The sequence below is a fragment of the Gallinula chloropus genome (assembly GCF_964237585.1).
Source record: "Gallinula chloropus genome assembly, chromosome: 3".
NCBI classification, from domain to species: Eukaryota; Metazoa; Chordata; class Aves; order Gruiformes; family Rallidae; genus Gallinula; species Gallinula chloropus.
The window spans coordinates 3,942,367-3,963,182 of record NC_140087.1 but is presented as its reverse complement, the minus strand read 5'-3'; the positions used below and the strand labels follow the sequence as shown (position 1 = coordinate 3,963,182).

The window sequence follows — 20,816 nt, the reverse complement described above, 5'->3', positions numbered from 1 at the left end:
GGAATGCTGAGGACAAATGGGTGAAAATTGTCTATCAGATCTTAACTGCTACTTCTTCATAAAATGCACTTACAACAGAAAAATAATAATGGAAACTAATCCCCTTTGTCCAAATCTGTTGAAAATCAGCCAAAAAAAATAATATATATATATATATATAGTATCTGCAGCAGGAAAAACCCAAGGTGCAATACTTGTTGCCTGTGCCTCATGAGTAGTGTTTCAGAAATGGATTTACCAGGGAGGTTCCAGACTGTTTCCCATACTCTGTGGTGCCTATAGTGTCCCTCCTCCTACAGAGTAAAGGGAGGTGGTAGAGCTTCACCCTGCTCCCCATTTAGAATCCTGGCTCTCTCTGTCCCCCCATACCTGGGAGGCCAGCACCTGCCACAGGGGAATGACCTGGAGGCTGATCCTGCAAAGCAGTAAGATGCAAAAGTCCTCCCCAGTTAAGAAAACCATTCAAGGAAATTGACAGCTGAAGAAAATGTTGAAGTTCCATTGAGAGCAAAAGCAAAAGGACAGAAGAACACTTTTAAACCCCGTTAGCTTCAACAAGAATTAAATATGTGATTGGAGGTACGTGCGTAATTTTGTGGATAAGAGTTCTTTACTGACCCTTAAATCTACAGCTGTCTCATCAACATTATCTAGAGTGGAACCCGAAATTATTTCCGGCAATCTGAGGCTGAACTACTTGAAAATTAAACTTTACGATGAGCAAGGGACAATGACTCATGCGGAAGACCTACCGTTTCCTCTCTTCCTGTCAGTCAAAAGTGAGCCTAAATCTTCACCTCACACACACACACAAAAGCCTGAAGGTTTTTATTATTGCTCATTTTTATTTCTTTATTTCTAATTTTTTATTTTCTTCTTAAAACTAGATAGAAGTTGTCCAACAACTATGTTTGCCTGGATCGAGACTTGATAAAACCCTCTTAAAAGCTGATGGCCTCATAAAGAGGCAGCCAAACATGCAGAAACTGCATTTTTCATAGCGTAGCTGAGCCCATCTGCACAAGAAAACCTTTGTAGCATTAAAACACAAGCAGGATGTGCTGCCAGCTCTCATCCCGCTGCGCAAGGGTGTTGCACCCCGCAGTGTCCCATCACCCGCTGCCGTCCCACCGCCCTGCTGAGCAAGCTGAGGGGCAGGTGGCCCCACAAACAGTGCCCAGAGGTGGGCAGACACAGGAACCCTGGTCCCGTGCCCCAACAACATGTAGAAAACACCTCAAATCACAGAGCCAGTAGTGAAGGTCCTGTATCTATAAGCAGTGTTTAGTCAACCTTTTCACGGTGCCGGTATCTTACTCAAGGAAAGTCTTTTCAAGGTGTTCACTATTCTCTACATACTTGTTGAAAGCAAATTGTGAGGGAGGGAAAAACCCTGATTTTATAATCTGACTTGATATTCCGTAATTATACTGGAGGGATTTGGGTTTTTTCCCTTAAAATATCCTTCAAAAGGCAGGACTAGAACTGCAGCTCTTGTCTTTTTTAATTGTCCCCTCATCCCTAAGCTCCATCCACCTTCTGAGTTTCTGAAATCTGTTAATAAAACAAAAATCTGCAACGGGAGTTTTAAATTTTGGTGGTTTTTCAATAAAATATGAAAAAAAAACCCTAAAAAATGTGTATGCATTTAATAATTCTTGCTTTTGACCTTATATTCCACTTCTTTTTACATTGCACTGTGAAGATGAGAGGGAGAAAGAGCTGCACAACAGAATGAGAGGACTTAGTATTTTTGGCTCTTCCTAATCTGAAAACTGAAACGTTTTTATTACTTTTAAGGAGAAAGTTCTTTTCCTCCAGAGACATGTACCATATTCTACAGCTTTCTGTTGCATAAGGTTGTACACTTTCATGCTGTGGAAATCTGCTGTGGTTCTTCCCCAACAGTATCCCTCTGGTAGTTCTTACCTGAGACACAAGATGTCAGGTCTTCAGCCCAAGTATTTTTAAGCAGGTCAAAAATGGTTTTGGCATTGGACAAATTCTGGTATTACTGGAAAGAAGAAAAAAAAATCCCTCAAAGATTAAGCAAATAGAGATTGCACAATCTCCTTGGCTGGTATGACAACGTTTTGACCATTAGTTCTTTCTGTTTCTAAATTACTGCCATGCTGGAGACGCCAGACTAGGAAATCAGATCTGAACCTCCATATCCTGAGACTGGCAAATGGCAGAGCACAGCACCATCATTTGATCTTGGTAAATTTTATTTAATCACTGGAGGCCTGCTATGTCCCTTCTATGCCCTTCTGAAAGACAGTACAAATGAGAGACAAAGACCAAAAAATATATGTACAATTATGGGTTTGGAAAAAAACATAGAATCTTTCTGTTTAGATAAACTCCTCTCTGAAAGTGGAGTTTTTTAAAAATAGTCTATGGGCCATTGTAGGTTCTGAGGCATGAAGCAGGATCTAGACCTAAATGTTCCCAGAGGTTAACACTTTTAACGTACAGCATTGTGGATCGAAACAAATGCTACAGTGAAAAAGTGGTTTTGTCCTTAATCCCATGGTCTCAGATCAGATCCAGCTCTAAACACACCCTGCCTGCCCGCTGAAGGAGCAGTTCGACCCTGAAGGACCGTATTCCTGGTTTGAAGCTGCAAAAGGACCCTCACACACATCATGTGTTCTCAATAGCCACTCTGTATATTTTATTATCATGTGAGTTTAATGAAACTGCTTCTTTGCATAAGCTCCATGTTGATTTTATACAGGGTCCTACCTTGACTAACGGTTTCCTTTCCAGCCAGTTGATGTATTTCACTGTTGATTTTGATTACAAATCTTGAGGCCAGCAGGGAAGGGAATTCAGCCTTGTAGGTATTTACTTGTTAGGTGTAGGAAAGCTCTCACATTTTCATATATTGTTTAATAAAATAACCTAGAAAAGATGAACTACATTTCTATATATGTACTAAATGCATTTTAAAACAAATGTTAAACCCTTCCATGTTTGGTATCCTCTAGGCTACAGCCAAAGCTATTTGAACGCTTTAGGATTTTAAATTATAATACCCTCCTATCTGCAGCGGAGGCTTTTTTCCCCAGCCCAGTAGAGAATGGAATTAAAGCACTTACAGAGGTTCCTTAATTTGGTGCAGAGCTTAAAGATGATCAGTGGAGGAACAAAAAAGAAAAAAAAAGACTACTACAATTAAAACCTGCAAAGCAAAAATCCGTAGCAGACAACACCACAATCACTTAAGATATGGCAAGATATCAGGAAGGAGAATAATGTCCTGGAAACCTCCATGCTCAGAAGTGGAGAAAGAAAACTGAGAAACAAAGAGATCTGAGCTGATAAAGTCACCAAAGTGGCGATTCAGGAAGTAAATCTGTAGAGGAGCGGAGGCAGGGCTTCCAAAAAAAAAATAGAGGGGGGCAGAAACAGGCAACCTACTTGTTTTCCTCCTGAATTCCCTGCAACAGGATTTCCTCATCACATCGCGTGGAGCCGTGTAAATATGCCCCCTTTGGCTACGTGACAGGAATCATTTCCTCCACTCTGCTTGCAGGGAAGGAAAGCAAAAAGGAGAGGTCAGGATCTTGGGGATTTGTATTAGCAGATAGCACTTAGTCAGGAAAGGGATAAAGATTACAGGGGAAGTGGTGCTATTGGTCTGTAATCCTTTTCTGTCACACATACTTTTTATATTAATCATAAGAAATATGTGGAAACAATTCAGCTTTACTATTGCTCACTTTCAATTTCTAATTGGCGCCTAACTCAGGGTATAAAGATTTCAAAATACACCTAGAACAAGCTCACAAGCTGAAATTTCCCTAGCATCCATAAAACTCCTTTTTCACAACTCCACAAAGGAGAAAGTAAAAAGTTTTCTGCCCAGAATCAAATGTTTCTGTGCCTATCTCCACCCCAAAGAAACATGGGGAAAGGGGCGTTTTAAATCACAGCGAGTTTATTGGTATATTCTTTAGCTGTATTCTCTCTGCTTTACATCTTTAAATGCTGAATAACAGCTTAGGTTAGACAGTTTAGTTTTAGCATTTCTTCATGTTGTCCCACACAACCAAGCAGAGTTAAACTGGTGTGACCGTGTGCCTAGGGCATCTTTTCAGTGCTTGAACTGGAAGTTCAAGGCATTCATTTTCACCTTTGTGAAACTTCTGGCATGGCAATGAAGAACATGACTGTGAGAATGTTCTCCATGGGTCGAATTCAAGTTTAGCAGAGGCTTTAAGTTAGACCAAAGCTTTTTATTCTGGTGATACAAACCTACCTCGAGTTAGTTTCAATTCTTTTCCTGGTGAAGGGAGATACAAGTAGCAAGAGCCCATCACAACCGTTGGCTTCCCAGCAGACAGGCAGATGACTGGCTCCTTGGGAAGGCTCCTGTGATAGCTTGGCATTTTAGAGTTTTTTCAATTTTTAATGTTGCTGATAAGCATACCAGATCCACAAAACAAACTCCAGGGCTTTCACCACAACCTTGGCTTGCTGGCAGCCTCAGATTCCACTCTGACAGCCTAGGGATTTTGTTTTCTGTCCAGACAGTATCTTCAAATGTTACATTTTTTTCCACAAGTTATGCTTCCCTAGGATAAGAGGTCTATTGATGCCCTTTCATTACTCTAGGGATTGTTTCAGCACCTCTTTTTATAACTCCAGGACTTAATCTGCAAACCAAGTAACTAACTTTATGGTTTGGGCAAGACATACTAATGCTGCTTCTATAATGGCTACTAAAAAACCAACTTTTGTAGGGATAGTGGAAACTATTTCTCACCATATTTATCAAGTTCCTAGCTGAACTTTTCTTTAAAACCAACTTTTTATTGCAGTCTGTAGATTGCCTGATTTTAAATCTGGTTAGCCTGTTTTAAAACAATCTATGTTAGGTAAGAGAATATAGGAAAAGACTTTTAGGAACATTTTTTTCCAAGCACTACATGCAAAAAGAGGTGTGATGTTGTGTGCAGACTGATTACTGGTGTATGTATAAATGTATGGCTGTTTTCAGCTGCCTACAGTAACTCCTAAGGCAAAACACATGCCATTTACCAACACTTTTTTCAACATATGAAACAAAGTCTTTAAGAACCAGCCTTTAGCTTAACTATGGGGGACCAAAACAAGCCCTGCACAAATAGTGCATAGCAAAAAAAATAGCTAAATTACTTTTCAAGGAAATCATTTAACTGATTCCTTGTTAATGGCTATGTCTTAGCAGGTCTTCAGAAAAGACATGCCACCTGGCACTGTGTAGGTGTTGCATCAGGTATTGGATGTGTATTGCAGCAAGTGAACTGTTAAGTTTTGGTCAAGGCAATTCACTGTCTGTCCCCATTTCTGATGCTTCTTAATCCCCATTGTAATGCACCATAGTCAAAGTGTCTGTAGAATAGTCAATACAACACACGGAATAATCAATATAGCCCAACTTTAATTTCAGCCTCCTTTTTTCCATCCAGCAGTGAAGATTTTCTGAGCACGGCACCTCTACAGCCAGCCTTGCAGGATGGAAAAGAACACGGTTTACAAATTAGGGCCAAAGCCACTAAATCAACCTTTCTTTTGATCCGTGCCAGTACAGAACCAGCATCATCTTACTCTACTGAATGTCACTGACTGTAAGCAGGCGTTACATCTTGTGGGAGTGATAAAAAGATGTTTGTTGAGAGGAATTCCAGTATTTTGCTCCTACTAGTGAACTAGACTTTATTCTGGTGTTTCTTTCCTTGGTAGGATTGTCACACGTGTCCTATCCAACATTTGATTTGGTACACTAGGTAAAATCCCACTGGAAATCTGAAACATTTTCTGAGCAAAGGGAAAATGTTTAGGTTTTTGCTAGCACAAAGGCAGTGTGAGGTTGAAGTCAAGTTCCTTTGGCTAAGTTATGCTGTAAAGCCCTCACAGCACACACGCACCATTCAGTAATGATTTCAGCCTCCCAGAGAAACTCTCACAACCCTGGTGCTCCCCAGCCAAACGAACAAAGCAAAAGCAGGGAGAGGTATCTGAACATACATAATTTCATATTTCCAGCTATAAAAGGTGGCATTAATTAGCTAATTCCCTGTGACACGGTGGATGTTGAAATGACTGCAGTTTGCCTGTGTCACGACAATACCTCGAGTCCTCAGCTGAGACCAGGGGGGATTCAGCGGGGCACGCGGTGCCGCAGCTGCAAACGCTCCTTGTCACGCACAGCTTACGGTCTAACTAATTGAGACAGGCAAAGGGTAAAAGGGGAAGCAGAGATACAGGAGTATCTTGTCCAAGGTCACACGGCTGGTCAGTCACAGAGCTGAGATTAGAAACAGGGGCCCCCGGGCCTCCCCACTCCAGTGCCCTCGCCCTGAGACCACGCTGCTTGTCCCTGCTCGGCTGGAGAAGGAAGGCAGCTCGATTTGTTCCAGCAACTCCTTTGCGGAAGCGATAAGTCTCAACGGAGCCACAGAGCGTGTAATGGGAGCCTCTGCTGATAACGGTGGGCTTTGTTGGGTTGCTGAGATGAACATAAGGAAGCCTTCAAAAATCATCCTGAAATTTGGCTTTGAGAAGCGAAGAAGCACAATTAACAAACCAGCTCGTTCGAATAGCGCGACGCACCCTCGCTGTCTGATCAGGTTAATTACTGTAATTTGATTATTTTCTGAAATCCTTTTAAATTATTAACAATCACAAAATAAAAGAAAACCCAACCAAACCCACACAACCCTAGTACAAAATGATAAAACCATAATTCGATAATCCTGTAATAAGGGTAGACAATTGTTTCAACAAATCTTCAACTGCTTCGCGGGCCTGAACCTAAGGATGAAAAGATAGCAGTTTGCACATCAGAGAATTACTCATGATATTTTTTTTTAAGTGTAGCTGCTAAGTCCTTATTTTACAAAGCATTCTATTTGCGCCTCATTCTGCATAATTAACTAAAACAACAATAGCTATAAAATATATTTGCCCTTCAGCAAAATTTATTCTTGCCGGGCTGTTGTCACGTAATCCTGTGGCCAGATATTACTATAAAAAGAACTTCAAAAGCATATTAATAGAAATAATGCAGTAATTAAGGTTTCTTTCTTTGGGAGAGTCTAAAAATGCTGATGTAGTTTGGAACAGTCTCACGCCTGTACTGCTGCTGGCAGTGGTAAATAACTTCAGCTTCCTCAAAATGACTGCATCGCATCCAGGCTGTGCACCAAGGCACTGCATTCCAGATTAATGTTAATAAACAATTTGGATGCTGTCTGCTGCTAAGGAGAAAATTGGTGATTGTGGGATCCACAGAGCATAGCTTGATTGAGGTGCTGTTCTGGGACTAACAGCAAATAAGCTCGTCTGGGGAAGCAATCTGCAACAGTGAGATTCCCAGCTCAACCTCTCAGTTTTAAACTCGAGAATTTAAAATCATGTCCTGCTGCTGCTCTATGAAAAGTTTGGTGTTTAACTTCCTTGCCTCACTCAAGTGGTTCTTTGCATTTGCTGAAGGTGAAAGTGATTCCCAAGTTATGAACCCAGGTGACATGAGGGATGATAGTGTGCTAAGGTAGTCTAGGAAGAACAAAAGATTTGGGTGAGGAGAAGGAATTTGTTCCCAAAGCTTAAGCTGCTGGCGAGTCCAGCCCTCACTGGGAAATCGGTGTTAGCAAGACCGGGAACAGAAACACGGTCATGAGTCTGGCTACAAAGCTTTAGGCTAAACACAGAGCTTTGTGGTAATATTTGGAAGATAAAGATGTGGCAGGGGTAAAAAAAAAGAAAGATACTAGAAATCAGTGATGCATGCAGAGAACTGAGACAAAACAAGCATCACAGCCACGTGGGAGGATACACTGTTCCAAAACAAGAGAAGTGTTAAGGAGGATGAATGGAGGTTGTAGGTGCTCTTCCAAAGATGACTTGAAAGATCTGTTTGGAAAAATCCATACATTTCAGGAAAGCATTTTCCCTCCATAGCCCAGATATGGATGGTAAACACGTAGGTTGGACGACCAAACCTAAAGGTTTGATTCATTTAGGCAATGGTTTCTCTGCTTGAAGAAACTCTTCAGCATGTATATGTATCTGTATTTGTCTTGTCATTCCGGTGATGTGCCAATGACTATGTTCCCCTGAAGGCGTCTAATGAACACATATGCAAAAGCTACTTACTGGAATTTCTGGAGACACTTTCAAGGTACATAGTTATACTTTGAAGGTTGTTTCCATAGTGCTGGATAGAAAATAATGGCACAGACTGTTTTCAAGATAAATACTGTAACAATTAAACTAGGCGCACAGTCATTCTTCCTGATTGAATTAGGGTGCTTGTATGAAATTATCCTGGCTCATGGCTTTTCCTAACCTACACTTTCTGAAGAACATACGTCACTCTCTCACCTCACGAGATGAAGAGAAGCCCAAAGAGATGACTGTTTTCCTTCCAGCTGCAGAAACATAATGCATAACTGTTAAAACCCAGAACTGTCAAGGATACTTTCTTCTGTATATTGTTATTCAGATGCTAGGAGGATTTTTCTAGGTGAGTTATACAACCACATATTCTTTACTGCCAAGTAAGTCGTGCCCATGTATTCCCCCTAAATTCAAAACTGCAGATGAAGGAGAAGCTTTAAAACTCCTATTCTCGCTGGGCAGTCCCAGAAAAGTGTTGTCATGACTGCTAAACCACTGCCACAAGCTTTTATCACAGAAGGTGAAAGATAATTTTGGTGATAACTGAGAAGCCAGCATAGCCAGTTTATAACTTCTGAAAGCAGGACCATGTCCAGAGTGTAAGTGGTATATACGGGATGCACTCAGGAGAACGTGAGACGATGTATTTTATGTGAGGGGTACCCCACAGTGAGAGCTACAGGTCTTGAGGGGCAAACACGAGAACCAGAACTTTCATTTTCAAAATAAATATAAATATTTTGGTTAAAGATGTTCCCTAAAATACTCAGGACACATTTGCAAGACAGAAAATGGAAAGTTTAAATACTTTGAAAAGACACTTAACAGCGAGGTGAAAACAATCCCTCCCCCCCCACACACACAGAGGGAGGTCACTCAGTGACCCAGGACAGCGCTGCCAGTTACTTACTGCTATACGCAGGAAAATACATCTTCAGATTTCCTCAGAGGCCATCAGCATAAGCCCCGAAGAATGAATGTTAATTACTCAGCCTAAAAACATTAATTATTTTTAGTAAAATTAATTTTCATGAAGTCTCAAGAACTACAGCCTTTGGAAATTGAGTCCTCCTTTTACATACACACAGATCCATGTATATATATATGTGGATATATATGCACAGCTGGTACAGACAGCACAGCCTGCTGTAGCTCTGCTGTATTGCTAAGAGTATCTTACTGTTTTTTTAAATTCACTATAGAACTGCTTCAGTGACTGTGCGTGGTGACAAATTCTGCAGTTTGCATAGCCTAGTACTTTATTTTGCTGAAGTTTTAGGTAAGCTCATGCTCTTTGATTAAGGGAAGGAGAGGAAGGGAAGAAAGAAGGAACTGAAGGGAAATAAGAAAGGCTGGAAATCCTCAGGCAATGGAAAAAATTTACCTCATTGATGCAATAGCCACCACAGCTTCTCCGGTCAGTGTGAATTAAAAAGCACCATAAATTCAACCATTACTGTAACTGTGGCAGCCAATTACATTTGCTGCTTGAAAATACAAGTGCCTGCCCGGGATCTCAGCTGTGGAATTTCAAAATGAGGTATGAGTAAAAGGACCACCCACAAACACACCTATTCAAACCAAAGCCTCCGACAGTTTTAACAAAGAAGGAAAAGATGAACTGACAGACTTTGCTGAGTTCCTGGAGGCAAGCAAATCCAGGCTCTGGTGGACAACATTGGATAGAGCTTTCCAAAACTGTGGACCCCTCACGGAGAACGAATGCCGTGCCAGCTGCTTCCTCATACTTCATTTGCTGAGCTCAAATGTGTGAATCTCTGTGGAGTTTGACTTGGCGGTGTATCCCGGGGAGAAAAGGAATCTTTCAAGCAACTAGACTCAGCTCCATACAACTGTGCTCAAACAACGATGAAGTTCTTGTAAACCAAACAGTTTGGTGAGAAAACAGTTTATCTCTGTAGGATAATTTATTTTAATCTGCTATCTTATGCAGATCCAGAGCGCTGCTATCTTTTTTAATATCTTCCATAAGGTTTTATTTAAAGCCTAGACACGCTCTGCAGAGAGTGTAAAATGTGTGGGTCTAAAATTCAATTTTAAAACAAGAAGGCTTTAGCAACAGAGGCATTCTGGATGCAAATCTGACTCATAGTTTCTCAAAACCTGGGCGACAGCCAGCCTAAGATACACCATGTATGCTGTCAGTCGGCAGCAGAGCAGCCTGTTTGGGAACCGCACGTTCACCCCTGTATGAGCTCCTGCTTCACAAAACACCCAAGTACCTACCAGCAGTGTGCTGAGCTACAGGACCAGCAGCATCCCTTGCTGAGCACTTGCACCAGCTCTCTTGGGGCATAATAAACAAGTTTCCGTGCAACACAGCAGCCTGTTTTGTCAGATTCTTGGGGGCTAGTGGGGATTTAGGGTCATCTTCTTCTGAAAATTATTCTTCTTTAAGGTTGTGTGAATATGAACATCTGTGAAGGCATGGTGGGACGGGCAATCAGTGGGTACTAGGAAGTCATGTCAGCCCAGTATTTTTTTTTTCTGTCCATTACTATATAATTTAATACTTTTTTAATATGCCTGAGAGAATATATACAGAATGTGGCAGTGACTTACTGTGAAGCATACATATGTTAAGGATGGAGGACACTGAGGGCTGGCATGTCTGCTCGCTGTTCACAGTGAGGACCAGCAGGACTCACATCTGGGCCACTGAACCATCCCCAGTCCATAATCTGACTGGGCACTGGCAAGTCTGTAACTCACATTTGCCTGATGCTTCCCCTCAGCTGAGTATGATTAGCATTGTAGTCCTGAATTCCCCAGGACCACTTTTTTCCCTGCTGTGCTTTAGCACACACATTTCTGAATTAACAGCTAGGCAGTACTGCTTGCTCTTGCAATGACATCTTTCTAGGTTTTTTTCTTTCAGCTCCAGCATCTTGAAGGGCAGGGTCATAGGAAATTCTGATATTTATGCATTCATTAGAAGCACTGTGCTTTATATTTTCAAAGAAAGCTTTAGAAGCATAAGCTCCAGAATAAGACTCAAATAAGAGAAGCTAAGTAAACATATTGTTTATTCCTCTATATGATTTTCCTGCAGGGGTAACTACAGACTGACAGTGAACACAGTCATTCACGCTGACTTCCAGGGCAGTTTGGGTCTCGAAGAAACTCAGTGTTCTCAAGACAAAGAGCCGTCAAGCCAGCAGATGCTGCCAGTCGCCACACAGAGAGCCTGGGGTGCCTCTGCTTGCATCCTTCAGCAGGGCAGGCTCCCTGCATGGCTCTCCAGCAGGCTCAGCTCCCTTGAAGCGAGCACATGGAATTCAGTGCTATGCAGGCTCCCTGCATGGCTCTCCGGGAGGCTCAGCTCCCTTGAAGCGAGCACATGGAATTCAGTGCAGCGCAGGGACCTCCAAAATGGGGTTGACCCCATTCCAGCGTCCTCCACAGCCCGCGCTCTGGGATGGCTGGAGGGCAGCTGAGCTGAAACACAGAACCGAACGCACGGAGCTGCTCTGGGTCCTACAGGGCCTGGGTGAGCCTGAGCTAATGAGCTCCCTGGGGTTGGGGAGACAGCACGCAGACACCCCTGGCACCATACCCCACACACACTGCCACGTCCCCACTTGCACACCTCCTCCTCCTCTTCTTACTCTCCTTAGCCCAGCCCCATGCGCACTCAGAGCAGCTCATCAGCTTCCAATGGATGCTCCAGACAAAGTTGAGGAGGGAAACTGCACAGTCCCTGCTCAGTCACTCGAGCTGCTGCAGGATCAGCCCCGTGACGTCTGCCTTACGTGATGATTTAACGGATGATGTCAAGCTCTGGAGACACTGGCGTACTGACAGACCTTCCTCTAGTCCCCTGAGCGGCAAGTACCCGGACACCCAGCTGCCATTTTGGACAGGTTTTTACTGTTTATAAACTGCTTCTGCGAACGCCGCCGTCGCTCTTACAGCGGCGCCTACAGCGATTCGATTTCCTTGCGGACAGCCGGTTCAGAGGCCGTATCTCTCGGAGCACCGAGGCGTCACAGAATTACAGCCGGCGTTTCCTTCCCCACGACCCCTCGTAGTTCTCTCCCGGTGCTTTCGGGGAGGAGGAGGGTGACTGGAAGGCGCGGCGGGGGCACAGCCTGGCCCCAGGTACCGGTACACGGCCCAGGGAACAACCCGAGGAGGCAAGCGCGGGGACGTGGGCGGGCCGCGGCGTGCGGGCAGGCACGCGGTGTTTACGGTTGAATGAGGGGCGAGGCCAAGGAGCGCCGCGTCAGAGCGGGGCGGAGGCAGGCGGGCCGGGGGAGGCAGGCGGGCCGGGGGAGGCGGGCGGGCGGGCCCGGTGGGGCGGCCGCCGCAGGCAGGGGGCGGCGACGCGCGGGGCGGGGCGGCTGCGAGGCGCGGCCGGGCGCGCTGCCCCGCGGCACTAGGGGCGGCAGCCCGCGTCCTGCCAGGCATGGGGGGGTCGGTCTCCGACCGAGACCCCGCGGGGGCGGCGCTGACCTGAGCGGCACCCGCCGCTCCCTCGCCGGCAGCCCCGCGTGGAGGAGGCCGGGCGGCGGCGGCGGCCGGCGCCCGCGGGCGGGCGGGCGGCGCGGGGCTCGGAGCGGCGGGCCGTGGCGCGCGGGGCTCGGGACCCGGAAGCAGAAGCGGGGCCGGGAGGCGGCTGGATGGGAAGGAGCGGCGGCGGCGGCGGGCGGCGATGGGGGAGCAGCAGAGCTCGCTGAGCGCCCCGCCGGTGGCCGCCGCCGCCGCCGCGACGCCGCCGCCGAGCCCGGCCGGGAGCCGGCGGGAGTCCGGCCAGGGCGAGCCGCCTCCTTCGCGAGACGCGGCTCCGGGCGGCGGGGCGGCCGGGCCGGGGCGAAGCGGAGAGCTGCCGCCGCCCGCTGCCAGCCCCGAGCGGCGAGGGGCCGAAGAGGACGAGGAGGCGGAGGCGGCAGCCGGGCCGGAGCGGCCGTCGGCCGCGGGCGAGCCGGCGGCCCTGGCGGAGGAGGGGCTGGAGGAGGGCAGCGGCCGCCGCCGGCCCCCCCGGCGGCACGTGTACTGCACCGTCTACTGCGTGGAGAACGACCGTCCGGCGGCCGTCCCCCCCTCCCCCCGCGGCGGCGGCGGCCCAGGCGTCGGGCAGCCCCCGGCGCGGCGCGGGGTGGAGGCGGGCGGCGACCCGCTGTCTGCGGGCGGCAGCATCGAGGTGGTGGACTTGTACCTGCTGCCCGAGCCTTTCTCCGGGCTGATCGCGGGGGAGTTCGGGCCGCTGCTGGTGCTGAGCTGCCGGGTGTGCCTGGAGGAGAAGCCTATCAAGCCCCTGTCCTGCTGCAAGAAGGCGGTGTGCGAGGAGTGCCTCAAGCGGTACCTCAGCTCCCAGGTACGGCCCGGCGAGCGCTGCGCGAACTCGTGCTGGAGGGGTGGGGGGCGATCACAACATTAAACGGGGGGGTCGTGGCTCCGGCCCGCCGCGCTGCCTTTCTGGGCGTGAGGTGCCGGCAGTGTGGGGCTTGAGCATCGCTCCGGGTCCGGCTCGGCTGCTTCAACGCCTGGCGGGTAACCCCGGGTGGGGTGAGGTGGCGTCGGAGCCTTTCCCGTCCCGTACGGGACGCGTTTGGCAGCCGCCTGCGTGCGAGCTGCTCGTTTAATTGCCGCTTGGACCCGAAGCCTTTACGCGTCGTCACGCAGCCTGTCGGGTTGGTCGCTCTTCGCATCCATCACGCGATTTTTTTTTTTTTTCCCTCTTTGAATTCTCAAACTCTCGCTGCTGGCACCGGCTCCCTTGAGAGGAGCGCGAAGATGGGTGAGGAGCAGAGTTTGGGAGCCCTACCAGCCGCCTCTGAGGCGACCCCCCTGGAATGATGAGGGGCCGAGGGGTTTGGCAGCCGGCCCGCAGCCTCTCTCACCGCTCGGACCCTGTGCCGGGGGGGGTTGGGGGGGGGATCGGCGCGCCCTTGGTGCAGCCCTGCTCCTCTTCGGAGTACGTCGCGTTTGGTTTTGTGCCAATTATGTAAGATGGATTGGAGGGGAGGGGTGTGTATGTGTGTGCGTGGGGGGTGTCTGTGCGACTTTTGGTGAAGAATCACAGTAAACAAGAATTTCTTTGGAGAGGGGGAAAAAACTAAGACACAAACCCAAAACTCAGCGACTTTTCCCTCCTGGGCTGGTAGTTCCTCGTGTGTAGGCTGCTTATATCATCACTGTTTTGTCAGTCAGGGCTGCTGTTCCCAACTGAAATCAGCAGCTTGAAAGCAAAGCTCTGTTAGCAGCTGGTTTAGCATCCCCCAAACACTTGTGCGTTGTTTCCACCCCTGGGGAAGGGAGCACGGGAGAAGCACGGTGATGCGGGAAAACCCAAACTGAACGAGCCCTTTGCTTACCACCTTTGTGTTTCTGTTCAGCAGAAACGCTTGGGACGTGCTGGGTGGAGTTGTGCTGGTTTGGTGGTGGTAGGATGAATTTTTACACCTCGTGGGGCTGGGAGCCGTGTTGAGGCTGCGAGTGTAGGGACGGGGTGGATGGCTGCAGATAGCAGCACCATGCACTATAAATAGCTGTCGGGCTGTTTTGACCAGGGAACATTTCACTGCTTGGGTATTGCACGTGCTGTCTAAAGTGAAGCACATGCTTCTCTTTCTCTAAGTGTTGGTAGTCTACATAGCATTTACTAGTGCTGGTAGTGTTTCTTCTCACCAATAGTAAATAGACTAATATTTTTATGGACCACCTTCATTGTGTTTAGATAAGAGAGAAGGGCTTGATGTGGGAACTGATGGACGGTAGAAGTGGAGTTGGGTTTGGTATATCTCCTGTAACACTGCAGTTCAGGAACATTTAAATAAGCTGTCTCAAGACTATGTGTACAGAGCCGAGAATGGCTTGATGTGTAGTGAAGCTGTGGGCTGGAAACTCTGAGTATGTTTCTAGAATATGTTTTAGAATATGTTTCTGGTGTGTGTTTGTGCCACCTGTGCACATGCTGTTGAAGTCACGTGTCTGAACATTGTCTTGCTTTGAAGCTGAACGCTGTAAAGTGGTGCAGTACCAGGGTGGTCTTTACCTTTGGCAGGTGCCTTCAGCTTACACTGATCCACTGGAAATTATGTGGTCTGGTAGCTAAAGCCATACCTAGGAACTCTTCTGCCTGGTTGGCCTGGGGACTAGGCATATGCCCTACGAAGTGCATCTAGTTTTGGATGCATACGCAGGGATACCCTCTTTAAGGAAGCTACTCCTACTGCTGAGCACTCAGCAAAGCTTATCCCAGCAGCTATTAAAAGGTCTGCTTGGCAGGTAGCCATATGGGTACTTACTCCTGCACATAAAAGATGGGGCAGGGCTACAGATACAGAGAACGGGATGTCTGCAGCAGGGATGCTCATCTTGAGGAGGGAGATTCACGGAGCACTTCTGTGGGCATGTTGTTACAGATGCTGTTATGATCAGGCAGAATTTCAGTTGCTTGGTAAATTTGTTCAGGGGAAAATGAAACAAAATACCCTCAAGTAAGTCCAACATGTTCTTTCCCTGTCTTCTTTTTTTTTCTGAAAAGAACAAGAAAGTGATATTTCTTTGAGAAGAACAAGAAGTGATGTATCTTTCCTTTGTGCTGTGGAAGGACCCTGTGACTCATCCTAAGGACAGGGAAAAGGCTTCACCATGTCAGTTAGGTTGGTTTCTGGGAAGGGTGGGTGGAAAGGCAGTGTAGGATAGAAATAAAGTTGCTTTTCACCTTTGAGACTTGGCGCTTCGTGTAGCAAAGGGGGGAAGAAAGCCCACAGCCAGAAGTTCAAAAGGAGTAAGTGTTGAAAAGGTGTTTGAAAATTTTAACAGACTTTCAGTTCGGATACAGTCAGCTTGATTAAGGAATGCACCTGAAATTGAGAACAAACAAACCCAACTGAAATCCAAACCCCCAGGCAGGAATACGTGTTGTTTAGATCTGGTTTCCTTGTCAGAGAAGTAGCAATCTGTGCCCTTTGTTTGAGAGGACACTGGCTGACTCTAGATACTTAAGAGGAGTGGTCTTTCATGCTGAAAATCTGGAGCATGTTGGCAAAAGTATAATGCTTAAAATAGCTCATCTTGCCTTTTAATGTCTGTGTGTGTCTTCCTGCTGAAGAAAGCTGGATTCTTGCTGATGGTTTCATCGTGATTTCTGGAATGATGCTTAATGGAGTAGCAAAGTAAAAGCCCTGTTAATGCACTCGGCCGCCTTCTGTGCAAACATCTGACAGCATCAAAACTTCTGCCTTCGAGCCCTTTGGAGGTCAGAAAATCAACTGAACTTTTAGGCATTGTGGAAAAGAAGATTATCTAGTTGAAAGTAACTCCCACTGCAGAGTTCACTCTTAGTGTTACCGACATGCTGGGAAATGAGGGTAATTGATTTAGGAATGTCGCATTGGAAGGTCAAATCCAGCCTCTCTTATCACTGGCACCTTGCTGCATAATCCCTTTCAAAGATTTAATGGCTGGTGCAGAAGCTGAGCAGACAAGCCTGGAGCGCCCAGGCTGATCTGGAGCCTGACTTTTGGTAAATTGCATAACTTTACCTCTGCCTCAATTTAGCTATTCTTTCTCCTGGCCTAATACTTGCAGATCCCTCAGGGCTTTTCAGGGTCTGACTGCAACCAGTTTATCTGCCATTCAGAAAAACATTTCAATGACTTTATTCTCTTGGACTCAGGGAAATGGAAGGAGGGGTAGATATGGCTGATGGGTAGGCATGAAAAGGTGGTGGTTCTTGCTCCTCAGGAGCTGGTGCTGGTCCCACAAACCTTGGGTCAGGTCTCAGTGAGCCAGGTCTCCAGGAATTGATGCAGCTCAAAGCTGTCTTTTGTTGTTAGGCTTAATTGTGAACATAAAATGGATGAGGCTGAAGAGTGTGAATGTTGGAATTGTCAGTGCTCTTCCAGGACCGTGGTGCTCGTGGAGGTCATCTTCATGGACTCTCAGGTATGTGCAGAGTGAGGTTGGGGTCAGAAAGGTGGAAGAACCATTTGCCTTTTGTCTGAAAGCTGTGGGCTTCATGCTTGTGCATCCAGCATACCAACTGAGAACAGGGGACAGGGAGAAGAGAAGGCTGCGGGGGGACCTCATTGCAGCCTTCCAGTCCCTGAAGGGAGCAGAGAAACAGGAGGGGATTCAACTTTTTAAAAGAGCAGATAATGGCAGGACAAGGGGGAATGGACTAAAGCTAAAGGAGGGAAGGTTTAGATTAGATCTTAGGGGGAAGTTTTTTACAGAAAGAGTGATGAGGGGCTGGAACAGGCTGCCCAGAGAGGGGGTGGATTCCCCGTCCCTGGAGGTGTTCAAGGCCAGGTTGGATGGGGCCCTGGGCAGCCTTGTGCAGCTCCAGGCCTGGAGGTTGGTGTCCCTGCCTGTGGCAGGGGGGTTGGAGCTCTATGATCCTTGGGGTCCCTTCCAACCCAGACCATTCTATGATTCTATGAAGAACCAAGGCACTTAATCTCACAGATATAATGCTGTTTTCACATCTCCTTCACTTCTCATCTTCCTCTCCATTTAATGTGACACCAAACCTGGGTTATTCCAGAAGCTGTGTGCACGCACAGGTTTGCTAAACGAGTGATTCACTTCCTAACCTCTCTTGGCTGCCTGTACATCTGAGTCAGAGTAGTAGTTGTGCCTGGTTTTGCCTTTCGTCCGTTTGGCTGTTGGGGGGTGGGGTTTGTTAGGAAATTTTTTGTTAAAAATAAACAGCTAGGTACAGGAAGAATTTTGACTTAAGAGGGAGAAGGCCTAAAGTTTAATTAGGCTTTTATGTTTTCCTGGATTGATAAAGAGGCGAAGGTTTATGTGTTTTTTCATTTCCCTGATCTGTAAACTTGACAAGGACGTTTCAGAACAACAATTTCACTTATTAATTTAGAAAGTACTGACTAGACCAAAATAACATTTGCTTTTTTCTAATATCTATGGAGTACAGTATGATCTCCAATAAATATTTGAAGATAGAGATATATATATATATATAATTGTATCTATACATGTTTCACTTCTCCTGTGAAGTGGCTGTAAAAGTTTATAGAAACCTTGGCGATTTGACTGCCTGCTTTTTCTACATGCAGATTAGGGAACTTGATAATCCAGTTTTGATCCTGTGCTTATTAGTGATGCTTTATTTTGTAAATCTTGTAATTTTCTCAGAGCAGTCATTCGTATATTAAAGGGCTTCAGGTGAGTTAATTTAAAGAGTACTGTATTCTGGATCAGATATTATGGTGCTTTAATTATAGGAACTCTAATAAGATTAGTGGCGGTGAGTAAATCTGAAGGGGTGGTTGGGGGCAGGGAGGGGCTGCATCCAGCAGGGTTTTGTGCATTAATGGTTTTGGTGGGACTGAAATCCTGGGCATGAAGCTGTCTTTCCCCTGCTTGTTAGCAGTCATTCTCTCTTCATGACCTGAAAGTGCATTTTCAGCTTTCCCGTGCATGAACCCTTTCCCAAAGAGAAAGAAGCAGCAGGGTGTTACAGTCAGAACTCTTGTAGGGAACGTGATTTTAAAGCCACCTCTTGGAGAGGAGGTTTTAGGAGCAGCCTGTATTGCCTAAAACTAGTGTCAGCTTGGAGCCAGAGTGATCTAACACCTGTAGACTTCCTCAGGTGTCTGATTGTATCATGTAAATGACACACCTTCAAAGCTGTAGTCTGGTTGCTGATGAAAACCAGCCAGCAGAAATGTAGGCACCGAGTGCTGAATCATCTGATAGCTAATGAGCTGCCTGTGGCCTGAGTCAAAGCAGAGCTGGGAAGGGTCACTGCCATCCAGTGATGGAGAAGCTCTGTGTTTGCAAGGGTTTTCAATCCAAAAACATGCTTTAATGTGAGCTAACAAGTTGCTAGGATGGCCACAGACTGGCTACCAACCAGGAGGTGATGGCAGGGTGAACAGCCACCTTCCAGCTGTCATTGCAAGAAGACAGAAGTTTCCAAAGGAGGAAGAGAGGGGCAGGAGGACAGATGACAGGCTTTCTAAACCAAACCAGCTGCTTCAGCCACTAAGGTGGCTGTGTTCTTGAGCAGGAGGAGACGGGGGTGGTGGCAGGTAGACCTAGTCCAGCAACTATGAGCAGCCTTTAAGTTGCAGGAGCACCTAAACTTCACTGTCATTTTTCAGCAGGCAGCTTCTGAAAGCCTGTCCTCTGACAGGCTGTATGCAGTGCTAGTGCCAAAATGCTGCTGTGTAGTCAGCTGCCCAAGGGTTACTGTCACGGTTCAGGATGATGTACATATACCTTTAAAGCTGTAAGCATTGGTCTTTAAAGCTGACTAGGTGTACAGCTGACTCTTCAGACCCTCTTGAATGCTTGTTGATGGACCCAGTGTTGGCCAAAATTTAAGTTTGGATTGAAGTTTTCCAAAAATACAGCACTGCTGGAAATCTTTTAAAATTCTTTTTAAAGAAAACTACTTTTGAGCAGTGTTCTTGAATGATAATACTGCCTAGTTGTCCTAATGTGTGTAGGCCTAGATACTCTATCTATCTGGAGCGAGTGCAGAGAAGGGCAGCCAGGCTGGGGAAGGGGCTGGAGGGCAAATCCTCTGAGGAGCAGCTGAGGGAGCTGGGGGTGTTGAGCCTGGAGAAGAGGAGGCTGAGGGGAGACCTTCTCACCACCTACAACTACCTGAAGGGAGGTTGTAGAGAGGTGGGCGATGGTCTCTTCAGCCAGGGGACAGGAGATGGGACAAGGGGCAATGGCATGAAGCTGTGCCAGGGCAGGGGCAGATTGGATATTAGAAAAAAAATTGTTTCTGAAAGAGTTGTCAGGGCTGGAACAGGCTGCCCAGGGAGGGGGTTGAGTCACCTTCCCTGGATGTGTTCAAAGAAAGGGTAGATGGGGTACTTAGGGATATGGTTTAGCTTAGGATGGGAATGGTTGGGCTTGATGATCTTCAAGGGTCTCTTCCAACCTTGTGATTCTGTGATTCTATGGATAGCTACAATTTCCTCTTCTTTGGCCAAGTCTTTGCCAGATGTAGAGCTGGAGCACGTGGCCGTTGTTTCACAGGTATGCTAACTTAGAGAGGGAAGGTGAAAAAGAGTGGCTGTTCCTACAGCTAAGACAACTTCCATTCAAACTGATCTGTAGGGTCAGAGATGTTGGGAGGAGAAAACACAGTCTCACCTTTAGACAGATGCTGGAAGGCTTTTGCTAATGGGGGAAAGCCTGAGTTCCTGGAGTGAAGGTAAATAAACGATGTCAGGAAATCGTTGATGTTGGTGGCAGGGGGTGAGGGTAAATGGTGATTCCCTGCAGTGGTGCCATGAATTTTTCTGTACTGGTATTAAAGTTGGTTTTGAAGGGTAAAAACATTCCTGTGAATGTGAAATTGCAGTGGGACACTGGGTTGAAATCAGGAGCTTTGCATGTCAACTAGGTAGTGTATTGCCCCTTGCTGGTCTGTAGTGGTGTTGGCTTTGGGGACTACAGGCAAGCTGAGCCATGAGGAGATCATCCATCTGCTTCGTGCCTGCCCTCCTGCTGCTCCCACCAGCTGTTCCCAGGAGCTACCAGGCACAGGTATGGACTCAGTCCAGGGTTTCAAAAGGAAATGAGTTGAAAACAAACTGTTGGGTTTTAATTGCCAAAACAAAGAGAAATGAAGGAGTTAAATGTGGGTTGGGATGGCCTTCAGCTCACCTCTGCCCAGTTCCTCC

The 20,816-nt window shown here is 46.7% G+C and overlaps 1 protein-coding gene across 1 annotated transcript in view; it reads left to right on the top strand.

Moving 5' to 3' along the window:
- Positions 1–12,847: 12,847 nt before the first annotated feature.
- Positions 12,848–20,816, top strand: part of RNF217 (ring finger protein 217) — a gene marked incomplete at its 5' end in the record, with an annotated part of 55,941 nt that continues 47,972 nt past the window's right edge. Inside the window, one exon of the mRNA XM_084262303.1 lies at positions 12,848–13,510. Within this exon, the coding sequence (XP_084118429.1) occupies positions 12,848–13,510 (663 nt within the window). The remainder of the gene's footprint in view (positions 13,511–20,816) is intronic.